Source organism: Monoraphidium neglectum, assembly GCF_000611645.1.
Source record: "Monoraphidium neglectum strain SAG 48.87 unplaced genomic scaffold scaffold00828, whole genome shotgun sequence".
In the NCBI taxonomy this organism is placed as follows: Eukaryota; Viridiplantae; Chlorophyta; class Chlorophyceae; order Sphaeropleales; family Selenastraceae; genus Monoraphidium; species Monoraphidium neglectum.
The window spans coordinates 1-12,021 of NW_014012800.1; the positions used below are offsets into that span (position 1 = coordinate 1).

The 12,021-nt window shown below is 62.9% G+C and overlaps 1 protein-coding gene across 1 annotated transcript; it reads right to left on the reverse strand.

The window, feature by feature from the left end:
- Positions 1-125: 125 nt before the first annotated feature.
- MNEG_5512 (hypothetical protein) lies at positions 126-12,021 on the reverse strand (the record flags this gene model as incomplete). The annotated part of the gene is made up of 27 exons (XM_014046011.1): positions 126-242; positions 464-633; positions 1,017-1,191; positions 1,550-1,628; positions 1,787-1,827; positions 2,063-2,116; positions 2,463-2,553; positions 2,862-2,923; positions 3,205-3,318; positions 3,496-3,644; positions 3,920-4,061; positions 4,300-4,438; positions 4,758-4,948; positions 5,246-5,799; positions 5,962-6,049; positions 6,193-6,231; positions 6,630-6,764; positions 6,956-7,492; positions 7,800-7,895; positions 8,100-8,180; positions 8,446-8,858; positions 9,616-9,661; positions 9,851-9,997; positions 10,260-10,360; positions 10,561-11,160; positions 11,624-11,699; positions 11,881-12,021. 27 exons carry the CDS (start codon positions 12,019-12,021, stop codon positions 126-128), a joined length of 4,578 nt encoding a protein of 1,525 aa, XP_013901465.1.

Here is a 12,021-nt window from a genome sequence, read left to right on the forward strand (position 1 = left end):
CGCACGCACGCACGCACGCACGCGCACACACACACACACACACACACACACACACACACACACACACACACACACACGCACACACACATTTTCGCTCGCGCGCGTTCTGCCCGCACTCGCAAACCTCACACCTTTGCCGCCACGTCGTCCACGCGCCCGGCAGCCGCCACCACCGCATCAAACGTGGCCAGCGCAGACGCCCTCAGCTCCTCCAGCGGCGGGCTGAACGCCACGGAGTCGCCCTGCGTCGTTCGAAAGTGGTTTGGAGCCGGCCCGCAAAGCAGTGCCCGTTGATGCGAGGCAGTGGCAGCAGGGCGAAGCTGAAGCACTCTTGTCGGCTCCAGTGAGGGTGCTCAGCATGGGCATCTGTCGAGGGAGGGGGAACAAAACACCCTCCCAAAGAATGACCCGGAATCCGTTATGGTTGACAGGAGCATGTACATGTGAGGCCTCTTCCACACACCTGCAGCACCAGCTGCGCCGCAAACAGCGGCGGCGGGTGCGGCGTGTACGCGTCGCCGCCCCACGACGCAAAGGGCCCGCGAGTGGCGCGCCAGTGCGCGTGCGTGCTTGCGCCCGCGTTGCCGTTGCGTGCCGCGGCAGTGATGGCGTCGGGGTGGGCGCTGGGATAGCCTGTCGGCGGTGGGATGATGATGGTTGGTGGCGTGATTGGCGGACGGATGGGCTGTTGATGGTGAGTATGATGGGTGGGACATTTCACGCGAAATAATACAAGGGGTGAAACTCAACAGAGCCTTGTTCGTGCGCTCGGCAGCGAGGCGCACAGCGAAGCTCGCAGGCCTGCACACACATGCTTGCGCCACCCCACACACAGACACATGCACCCGCACGCCCGCACCCACCCAGCCTCCATCCCCCAGACACACTAACACCCCCCCTCCCCCGGCCCGCACGCACGCGCACGTTACAAGCCAGCACAGGCGTGCGTTCGCAAGCATTTGTAGCCGCCAGCCGGACCACGTTCGCAAGAAAACAGAAAGATCAGTCGCACCCACCTGCCAGCGCCTCGGCGCCGCCAGGGGCAGTGTCCAGTGCCTCCCAGAATTCGGCATATCGCCCCAGGCTGGCCAGCACGCAGCCAGCCAGGTCGCGGCCCATGACGCGCGCGATCAGCCGCGCGCAGCGCAGCGCGGCGGCGGGGTCGGCGGGCGGGCCCTCCAGGTGGACCTCCTGAATGATGATTGATGCACACAGTATTGTGTTCCTTTCGTCAGCATTTGGGAAAAAGGCGCACGACGCGTGAAGCGGAAGCTTGCTTCAAGGGTGCACGTGCGCCCCAGCGACTACCTCCTTGTGCATCCTGGTGAGGTTCACGACAACGCACGAGCAGCAATGCAGCGACCTTCTTCATGCGCCAACAGCCAGAGGCAGCAACCATCCTTTTCAAAACACAACGCTAATTCCCCAGTCGGCAGCTCCCTGCTCAGCCCACCCCTCTCCCCCGCACAACACACGCACGCACACACACACACACACACACGTGCGCATGCATGCACCATGCAGAACATGTTTGGCCCCTTGAACCCACCTGCCGCCGCCTGTCACCTTCCGGCGTGTCCTCCTCTTCGTCATATCCCAGGCTGTCACCAGGGCCCTCCGCATTTGCCCTGCCATTGATTGGTTTGCGTGTGCACTCCATGGGTGCGTTTGCAATGTTTTGGGACGGGAAGGCAAATAATATTCTGGCAGCTGTAGAACAGGACTCCCAGCTATCAGGGGGTACGGCATTGTTGCCCCGCAGTGTGTACGCCGTGCATCGCCCCACCTGTCACCAATCCTGAGCAGCTCCTCGCAGATGTTGGACGCCTGATGTGTGTGTGTGTGTGCGCGTGTGGGGGGGGCGGGGTGTCGGCATAAAGCATGCGGGTCAGATAATCTCACAAAGCCAAGGGCTGACACAATACATCGCAACGGGCTTGGAGGGGTCACAAGCACAGGGTGGCGTGCACACAAATGCGTGTGGCAGAAAGGTCGGCCAGTCAGGCGCAGTCTCTGTGTGAATCTCTTTTTTTGGGGGGGGGGGGACAGCAGCCGCCCGCACCTTCATGGCCCAGTCGCACTGCAGAAGCTCCATCTGGGTCTCGAGGTGCTGCCTCTGCGGATTGGAGCGGTGTCAAAAGGTGCTAAGAGTAAGGGGGAAGACAAGGACAAGATCACAATGGGCTCAGGTGGCCTGCCCTGCAGTGAATACAGTTTAGGGTTGAGAGTTTTGAAGGTACACCGTTTGAACATGGCGGAGGCAGAGAAGAGGTGCAGGAAAAAAGCGGGGACATGGGGTGTGACGAAGGGAAAACCGCCAGGTATTCTGAGACAATCACCCTACAGCATTGTAATAAATCAACGCGTCAACAAGACACAAAGAACAGCAGCCTCCCCGGACACCAGACTGCTGCCCGGCCCACCACACGCGAAGCTGATGCAGCCGGCGCGCCCGCACGCACCTGGACCACCATGAATGTGGTCAGCGGCGCCGGCCGCTGCAGGTCTGCTTGGGTGGTGTCCACCAGGGGCAGGCCCGAGATGTCCATCAGCCTGTTTGTTTTTTGGAGCGGTGAGTGTTTGTGACCCAGGTATACGGCGGACGTGCACAAGAAAACAAGATGCACGGTTTGGTGGGCGGTGCGCCCGCAAGGGAGCTTTCAAAAGACAGGCAGCTGCAGAGCCCCGCACAAGCAGGGATATGAGCAGCGAAGGCGCGGTCGCGGGGTGGGCGAGCTCATCGCGGGCGTGCTGTGCTCATCAGGCAGCCCAGCTGGGGGTTGGGGGTGCAGCAGGGGATGGCTGAAGGCGGCCTAGTCAGCGCTGGCGGGGAAGGGGGATGCACATGCGGGCGGGCTCACCCCTGGTACAGCTGCAGGGCGTTGAGCAGCCGCGGGTGCGCCAGCGGCGACAGCCGCTCCACCTGGCGCAGCGGTTGGGCGGGTTAGAGCGGTTGTGGGGGCGGCGTTCCTTCAGTCGCACGAGAGCGAATCGATTCAGTGAACCCTTGAAGCTGCGGCATGCGACGAGCGTTGTCTAGCTGCATGTGCAGGATGAGGTCGTCCCGTTACATTGCTGGTGGCCAGAGGTCACACTGCTGGTGTGCACAACATGCCAAAACCTCCCAGCAATGCCAAGATCTCCCAGCTCAGGGCCAACCCCAAGATCAGGGAGCAGCAGCAGCCCCCCTCCCCCCCGCCACACCTGGGCCAGAGCCACAGCAAAGCCCTGCTGCCCGACGTCCTCTGAGCTCCAGATCACACCGTTGGCCGCGGCGACCTCACGCCCCGGCGGCAGGCCTCCCAGCGGCACGCAGCCCTGCGCACGCATGCGGATTTTCATGGGGGGAGGGGGAGCGCAGGCGGGGTGTCGGCGAGTGATGCGCAGCCTCTGTTGTCCCCACGCGACATGCGAAGTGTGGGCACAGAGAGCTGTCCACGTGCCTTGATGGAACGAGCGTGCTCTCTTGCCAACGACGACAGCCAGGCCGCGCACCTGCCGGGGCGCAGGCTGCAGGGGCACCCGCACGGGCGCGATGCCGGCAGATGACAGGTGCACCGCGCCCTCTGGCGTCTCGAACTGGCCGTCCACGATCGCGGCGTTGACGGCGAACGCGTACAGCTGGGCACACCCAGAGAAGAGGGCTGCGAGTGGAAAGGGGGGGTGACGACGCACGTGCGTGGCGGCCCGCAGCGGTAAGGGCAGTGTGGAAGGAAGACATGGGAATTCGGGCAGGCTGGGAACAACCCAGCAACTGGCAATTTGTCAACAGGGGTGCGAATGCCGGGCGCTGGACGCACACAGGAATTTGGTAAGCCAGGCATACACATACCAAAACGTGTTGTATGGTGACAGGCCTGTTATGAAATCCCTTCCCCGTATGCGAAACTCCTAGTATCTGAAATCACAGCAAGCCCACCTTCAGAGGCCGCCGGGTGCCTGCTGACCAGGCCGCCCCCAACACGCCGCGCGATGCGCCGCCGCCAGCGGGCGTCCTGCAGCGACCGGTTGTGCAGCGGCAGGCGCTCCACGTAGCGGCAGTAGCGAGCCTCCGCCTCGGCCTGGGGTTGCAGGAGGGGGCACACAGTTGTGCAATCACCAGTTGAAAATGTCATGAGGGGAGATGGGATGCAACTTGCAAAACACCGTATCACAGGGAAGCTGCGATGCAGCAGCGGCAGCAGGCACGCCAACGGGGCATTTTCACTCTGCAATCAGGCCCCCTGTGCGAGCTGTTGTAGGATCACAGTCAACGACAAAACCCTGGGGTTACGCAACCCAAGCGGCGGCCGCGCCCACCTCGGCCTGCCGCCGCCGCGCCTGCTGCAGCCGGAATCTGAAGCCAGCCGCGCTCTCGCCGTCAAACAGCAGGTTGAGCCGCTTCACCCACTTGGCCAGTCCGTTGGAAACCCACACGACGCGCCACTGGTCCTTAGACCTGCATTTTGGGATGAATGTGCTCAGCCATGGCAGCACGGTTGCAAATTGACGCCATGCTCCAAAACGGATCCCACCCTGGCGGTGGCGCAGCAGCCCGGCGCGGCGCTGCGGCGGCCCCTATGTGGCGTTCAAGCATGCCAACTGGCCGACCTAGAGCTCGGGCGTCTGCAGCGAGCTCCAGCCGCCGCCAGTCAGGCGCAATGCATAAACCCCACAGTTTCATCTAGCTGGGTGCTGAAGCGGGGCGGCGGGCCGCTCTCCTCCGCTACGACATGACGTAAACAAGGATACCGACAAGCAAGCAGATGCTGCCTCACCCATCATACTCCACCGCCGTGCACGCCGCCCAGCCAAACGCGCCGCTGGGGTCGTAGAACCTCGACCGCGCAGGCAGCCCAGCCGCGCCGCCCGCCAGCGCGGCCGAGAGCAGCGCGGGCCGGTCCGCCGCGTCCATCTCAGGTGAATCGAAGAACTCCAGAGGCAGCGCCGCGTCGGTCTTTGTTGGGAACTGCGGCGCGGGTGCGGGCGCCACGTGTCTACTCGGGGGCGTGTCGGCTCGAAATTTCACGAGCGGTGCACGCCAACAGGGGTGCGCCGTCTGGAGGCGGCCTTTGCAGCGCTGGGCTCTGTTAGGCAGCTGCTGCCCATGAGGCGCGCTGATGTCACCTTCAGGCCTGCGATTCCTCCCTGGGCCCCTTACCCCCAAACTCCCTGCTGCGTCGTGCACTGAACCAAACCCACCACCCATCAAAGACAAGCCGTTTCCCAACCCTTGGGTGCAGCCCTTTCCCCCTCTCGACTGCACCTGAGCGGTCTTGGGCCGTATTGTCGCTGCTGCCGCGTCCTCGCTGCCCCCGCCGCCAAGCACCCCATCGTCCCCAACCGGTACCCACGCAAACGGGTCCTCCGCAGCTGCCGCCGCCCGGCCGCCGCCGCCGCTGCCGCACCCGCCGCTCGTTGGTGCTGCTGCGGCGGCAGCCCCCCCCGCTGCCGTTGCGGATGCCGCAGCAGCCATGTCTTCCCTGATACCACCCAGCAGGTGGGTTCGCGGCGGATAGCTGCCGCCCGCCCCGGGATCGTACCGCAGGCACATGCTTGCCGCCACCGCAGCCGCCACGGCCGGCGCGCCATCCACAACACCACCGGCATGCTGTCCTGCTGAAGCTGCAGCGCTCGGCGCGTCATCAGTGACACCTGCATTGCTGAAAGCGACACTTTCCTTTGTGAACGCATCCTCCAGCCCTCCAGCGCCGCCCGCCAGGGCCCCGGCGACGCGCCCTGACCCCTGCTGCTGCTGCTGCTGCTGCTGCTGCCGCCCCAGCGGCCGGGGCACAGGCCGGCCGCGTGCCGCCTTGATGCCTGTCAGGTTGGAAACACAACATCTGGATGTCCTCTGGCACAACCAAAGCATAAAGACCGACATAAAGTTCATGTGTACCTCCTGCTGCACATATCATGAATCCTGTTTGTAGGCAGTCCGACACAGCCTGCGACTGACACAGCGCATCGCGATTTTCTCACCTCCGCCAGCAGGGTCCCCCGGTGTGTTGAGAAGCGCAGCGTTCCCCGACGCCGCAGCCGCGTCAAAGAGTGCTTTGGGCAGACGTATCTGCGCATGCATGAAGGCGTGTGTGCTCGTCGACATGGGCTCGAATGCAAGACTGGGGCCAGGCGCCAGCATACGGCACATGCAGCAGGGGCAGCACGAGCAGCAGCTCGGCAACGCCGCCGACAGAGGGTTAGTGCTCGCACCTTGACCGGAGCCGAGGATCGATCCATCGTCCTCTCCTCCTGCCGTAGCCTGCAGAAAACACGCACGGCTCGATCTTGTGTTGACCTGATCGGACCCCGGTGATCTTACAACTTTCAAGGCTCACCTGTGTTCGGAGCCCATCCAGATGTCAGACTACATATGAGCCTCACCGCGCTGTCCCATACACGCCCTACAAGATCGCCTCGCGTTCTTCAATGCTTCTAGCGCTGCATCATGCAGGCTGCATGGGTCAATTGTACAGTGCGTTATGATGTGCCGTCGTTCCAGAGCCGAGATAATTCAGTGGCATTCAATACTGCCGTGGTGACATGGACATGAGGGCGGCAGCCGCGCCCGCTGCACTGCGGCACTGGCCATCTCCCACCCGCAACGAATTTTCCACGATGATCGCGCATTACACAGCCGATCTGCTCACCAGCCGCTCCTTGAACAGCGCATACACCCGCCGCACCCGTGCCAGCTGCGCCTCGTCCCCTGCCGTGCCAGGCGCGGCCCTCCACGTGGCAGCGCGCTTGTGCGGAGCTGTCACAAGAAACGCCCTGGGAAAGACCTGCACAAAATGGTATGTCATCATGCAGACAGTCATTGAACCCATCTCTTTGGTAGCCAGTCGCTCCTGATGGCATGCAGTGTCCACACAGTAAAAACAAGCCTCCTGAGCGTTCAATCAAAGCACAGTCCAGACGACCGGTCCAGCCTACCCTCCGCACATCCCAGCCTGAAGCTTCGCCCATAGCCCACCTTAAACCTGAACCCCAGGGAATTCAGGTGCGTCCCCATCTGCACCTTGTTGAGCCCGTAACCCCTGAACGCCTCGCTCCAGGGCGGAAGCTGCCGCGCGGCCGCCACCCCCACCGGCTCAAAGTTGTCATGCCAGTTGGCATCCAGCAGGCTGTCCAAGCCCTCGCTGCCCTGGCCGCCATGGTCGGTACTCATTCCGTCGCTGCCGCCGCCAAGCGCCCACCACGCATCGTAGTTGACCGATGGCGTCTGTTGCGGGAACACTCCGCAGTGGAACGGCCGCAGGCCGCCAGCAATGTCCAGCTGGCGGAGCCGCTCCTTGGTCCGCGGCAGGGGGTCGCTGCCAGCCTCCCGCTTGCCCTGCCCAGCTGCCGCAGCTCCGCCTCTGCTTTCCAACACCACGGTCGATCCCGCAAGGCCGCCAGCGGCGGCAGCGGTGGCTGGGGTCGCGGCCTCGAACACCGGGAGGACCAGCATCAGAGGGGCCCCGCCGGGCGTGCTGGCCGCGACGAGCACAGCACGCGCCGCGGCCGACAGCTGCGCGTTTGAACACGGAGATTTGGGCGTGAGGACGTCAGCATGGGGTTCATTGTCAAAGGTGCAGGGCCCATGCGGCCACAACGGGCCGAGGGCTGTGGCAAGCTGTGGTCAAATCGAGGGCGGTCCGATGCAGGGCAGGACAGGGCCGTCGTCATCCCCTTTAGTGGCTGTGCATCCATGCATGCGAGCACACTTGTGCGTAAGCACAGGAGCTAGTGCCAAGCAGCACCCCCGGTTGGGCTCCCAGCACTTCAATGCGATCAGGCAAAAGCGCCCGCCCCTGCGCGGGGTCAGGCGGGCGAACCTGCGGGCAGGCGCCCTCCTCCCCACTCAGCCCTTCCGCCAGTCCCTCGCTGGGGATCAGGTCGGCGTCAGCCTGCAGCACCAGTGGCGTGGTCACCTGTGGGTGCGGGATATGCACAAGGGAGGGAGGGGTTTCAATCAGCGCGTGGCGGACGCAGGTGACGTGGGTGAAGAAGTACAGTGGAGCTGATCTGCTCGAGCCATCACCTGTGACCGGCAGAGCCGGGTGCGTGGCTGGTTAGTGCAGCTGGGTCACCGCCGCTTGCTAACACTAATTCAAAGCTGAAGCCCCTCGCCTCACCTGTGAAAGAGCCAGGTTCCGCAGCGCGTTGATGGGGTACAGCTGGTCGTAGGATGGCGCATCCTCGGGTGCAGGCGCGCCCTGGTTCGAGGCGCGTGGAGGGCGGAAGGCGGCACGGTTACAGAGGCCAGAAGATTGGGGCCAAGAGCTACTAGAATCACAGAGGCACAGAACTCATGCCTCGTGCTGCCACAGCACAGGGTGACAATCAGTTTGATCCTATTGCTGCGATTCGCGCGTGCAAGCCCCCACGCCAGCAGCACCGCAAAACGTTCCAACGGGCGGCAGCGGCACATGCGGGCCGCACGGGCCTGTCGCCGTTTTCCTACACACCTGCACGACACACCTGCGGCAGTGCTGACGCGCCCTCGCGCGCATAGTGCTTTGCGTAAAGCATCGAAACCACCAAGTCTTGGTGAGGGTGCTGTTCGCTGTAGTGCTGGGCCAGGCTGAACACCAGTCGCTCCGCAGCTTCCGCGCTTGGATCCCCAGCTGGGCAGGGGCAGTACACGGCGACAGACGCGGGACCACCCCATGCAGCGGCCTGGCGGGAGAACGCCGGCCAGCGGTCGAGGCTGACTTGTGTAGCCAGCGTCACCAGGGGTGCCACAGATGGTGCAGGCGCTGCTTGGGTCGCTCCTGCGGGTGCCGCAGCGGTGCTCGGCCGGCGTCCAACGCGCAGCAGCGGCGCCTTGGTCGTGAACAGGATTGGCTGGGGGTCGAAGTCTGACAGCGCGCCATCCCCTGCTCTGAGCGGCACTGCTGCGGCGCGGCAAGTGACGCGGCAGCAACAGGGGTGTCGCGGCGCAGGCGCAGCTACAGGAACATGCGCCAGGGTGCTTTGACACATGGTAAAAAAATGTAGTGGATTATTACATACGTTGCAAACCAGCTCGTCGACACTTATCACCGCGGTTGACGCGGTTGATAGATCTGTACAGTACACAGTATGTTTGCAAGCGTACAAACACGGTGCGACACGGCTTTATGGGAGCATTACCCAACGAAACTGCATGAAATCAGGGCGCCACACCAAGGACATCACTGCGTCGCGCACGCCGTTCAGCCACGTGCCTGCCGCGAAGCGACAACAAGTCGCGCGCAACCCCCTTCAACAATCGCGCCGGGCGATTGTTAACCGACTTAGTGTGCCAGGCGTGCCATGACCAGCGCCGGCGCCTTGGCGCTCAAGGCATCCTCAGCCCCAATGCGAGGAGTCACTAGCCCCTATATATGCTGAAGCTGAGATGCTGCTGCTTTGGTCCCCTCCTGCTGCAGTAATTGTCCATAGCTCCCAGGTCACTGGCTTTGAAATCAATGTTCAAGACGCTTGCGATTCTTTGATAACACGTCCACATCCATACAGATGCCAGGTGTCCGCCCGCAATACAAGGTTGTGCCGGCAAGGAATACCAAAAAAATTGACTTCCCAAGGTCACAGGAAATTCTTGAGATCAAGACAAGTCTCACAAGAGCTCTCCCGGCTCAAGCGCTCAACCTGCAAACTTGATCCAACCTGAAGCCGCACACACCATCAGTGCACCACAAAGCAGCATGAGGGCCTGTGTTCAGTGGGAGTGGTGCAACGCGGCAGGGGGCAACGTTTAGCTTAAGGTAATGTGTGGCAGCTGAACCCCTCATGCCAGGAACATTATAAGGGTTTGGGCATCTCTTCAGTCTGTTGCCAACGACACCGCTTCGGCTGCATTTGTAAAAAGTATCAAGATCCGCCCGCCGCCGCCCGTACGCACCGTCATCGCGCCAGCAAAGTGGCGCTGGCTCATCAGCCGCTGCAGCGAGTGGCCGAGCAGCAGTCCCACCGCGCCGGTGACCGCGGTGCTGACGTAAAGCCAGGCCTCCTCGCGATGCAGCAGACCAAACAGCCAGTAACCAATCAGCTGTGTTGGGGACCGCCAGGGTTTGTGAGAGCGGAGGTGTGCATACCTCAATGAGCTAAGTTGAGGGATCCCAACACAAGGCCCAAAGACCACTGCCAATCAAGGAGAGGCCCAGGTTGCGGGCAAGCACAGGGCACCCTTGCTGCAGTGTCATGCTCACGCATAGACACGAGCGAGAATGTGCCTCAGCCCACCCTGTGTATCAGTGCACACCATGGAGTGCAAACTCAACAAGCAGGCCAAGCAACTCACGCGCACCCACCTGGTCCTGCACCATGGCAACCAATGAGTTGGTGGCGCGCACTTGGTCCTTGGAGGCGCCCAGCCAGGCGTACATGATCATCATGGGGGGCCCGTGGATACCTGCGGTGTGCGCGGCGCAGTACAGCGTGTCGCAGCGCCGCCAGTTGTGGCCCATATGCAACGGGAGGGGGTGAGTAGCGGCCGCACCCACGTCTCATGCACCCAACGGCTGCCAGCAGGAAGCACAGTGACCGGCACGATTCTAAGGAGCCAGCAGGCACGCATATTATCTGAAGTCTTGCTGAGCATTCCACGCTCACCAGTTGCGCCGCCAAGCACGCCAGTGCACACGCCAGTGATCGTGCCGATCGCAAAAAGGCCCCAGAAGCGGCCCCACGTGTCGGACGCCGTGTGGTTTGGGGCGGGGGGTGGCTCTGGCAGCGCGTGGCCGCCCTCGCTGCCGCTGTCGCTCGCAGATTCAAGGTTGACCACGGCGTCTGCGCTGCTGAAAACAGAAGCTGCAGCCCCAGCCTCGTCCGGGACGTCGCCATTGCCGAGGCTCCTGCTGCTGCTGCCGCTGTCACTACTGCTGCTGCTGCTGCTGCCGAGATCGTAAGTCTCGACCAAGGGCAGCAGCAAGTCATCGTCTCCGCTGCTGCTGTCAAGCTGCCGCCGCTGCTGCTGATGATTCCGCCGCCGCTCAGGCGCGGCGATGTCCGCCGCTGACTCCAAGGATTTGCTGGCACCGCCGCGGGCGCGCGCACCACCGCAGCAATGCGGGCGCCGTGCCCATGAGGCCGCCAAGAAATGCGCCAAGTGCGTCCGGTTGATCAGCAGGATCATGATAAGCATCAACACGGCCACCACCGCCTCAAGCTGGCGGGCAGGTATGAACTTGAGCAGGAGCGCGCCAAACGGGGCTGCAAGTGCCTGCAAAGCGGCGCGCAACACAGTAGAAGAGCAGGATGGGTTCAGGTGCCCCAAAAGGATGAGGAAAGGACTCGCATTGCCGACCCTTCTAGTACACAACCCAAGATCAAGCCCGCGTGCCTTGGTAGGGGGAATCGACAGGGCCAGCGGGCGGATTGCATGGCTGCGAGGCTTCGTGAGGATCAAGAAAGGGATGGCCGACAGAGTGGTGGCGCAGGCTGCGGTAATCACTGCAATCCGCAGGGGACCTGCGAAATGTACGCGCGAGCGTGAGCAGGTGGACAGCCAGCGGGGGGTTTGTGCACATGCCGCAGTTGTGTGCGCTGGCAGCGGGTGAGTGTCATTTGGGTCGGGGACTGCTGTTCTTTAGTTCTCCCAGCGGGCAAAACAGCGCCCGTCATGCGTCATCATGAGTTTCGCCGTGACGTGCTACGCGCCAACGTGGCAACCCACCGGCATCGAAGCCGAGCGCGCTGGCGGCTGCCCACGTCGAGAGGTGAATGACCGCAGTGCCGAAGCCTGTGATGCCCTGGTGAATTGTAGGGTGTTGGGGAGGTGGCACGGCCGGATGGCACCTAGGCACCCTGGATGAAAGCTGCATACAGGCACGCACACACCAACGCGCGTGTGTGCTGCTGCCCCGTTAGTGAATTTTCATGCACGCGGTCGACATGTTGTGAGAGCCTGCCAGCTTGAAGAATGCTGCTTACCGTCACCGTGCTGCCCAGAAAGGTTCCCAAACACAGAACAACATAGGACACCAGGCCGGGCCGCACACTGTCCGGCAGCGGCGCGGCGGCCGCCCACAGCATCAGGCTGTAGAAGCTGCTGCCATCAGCGGGCAGCGGCAT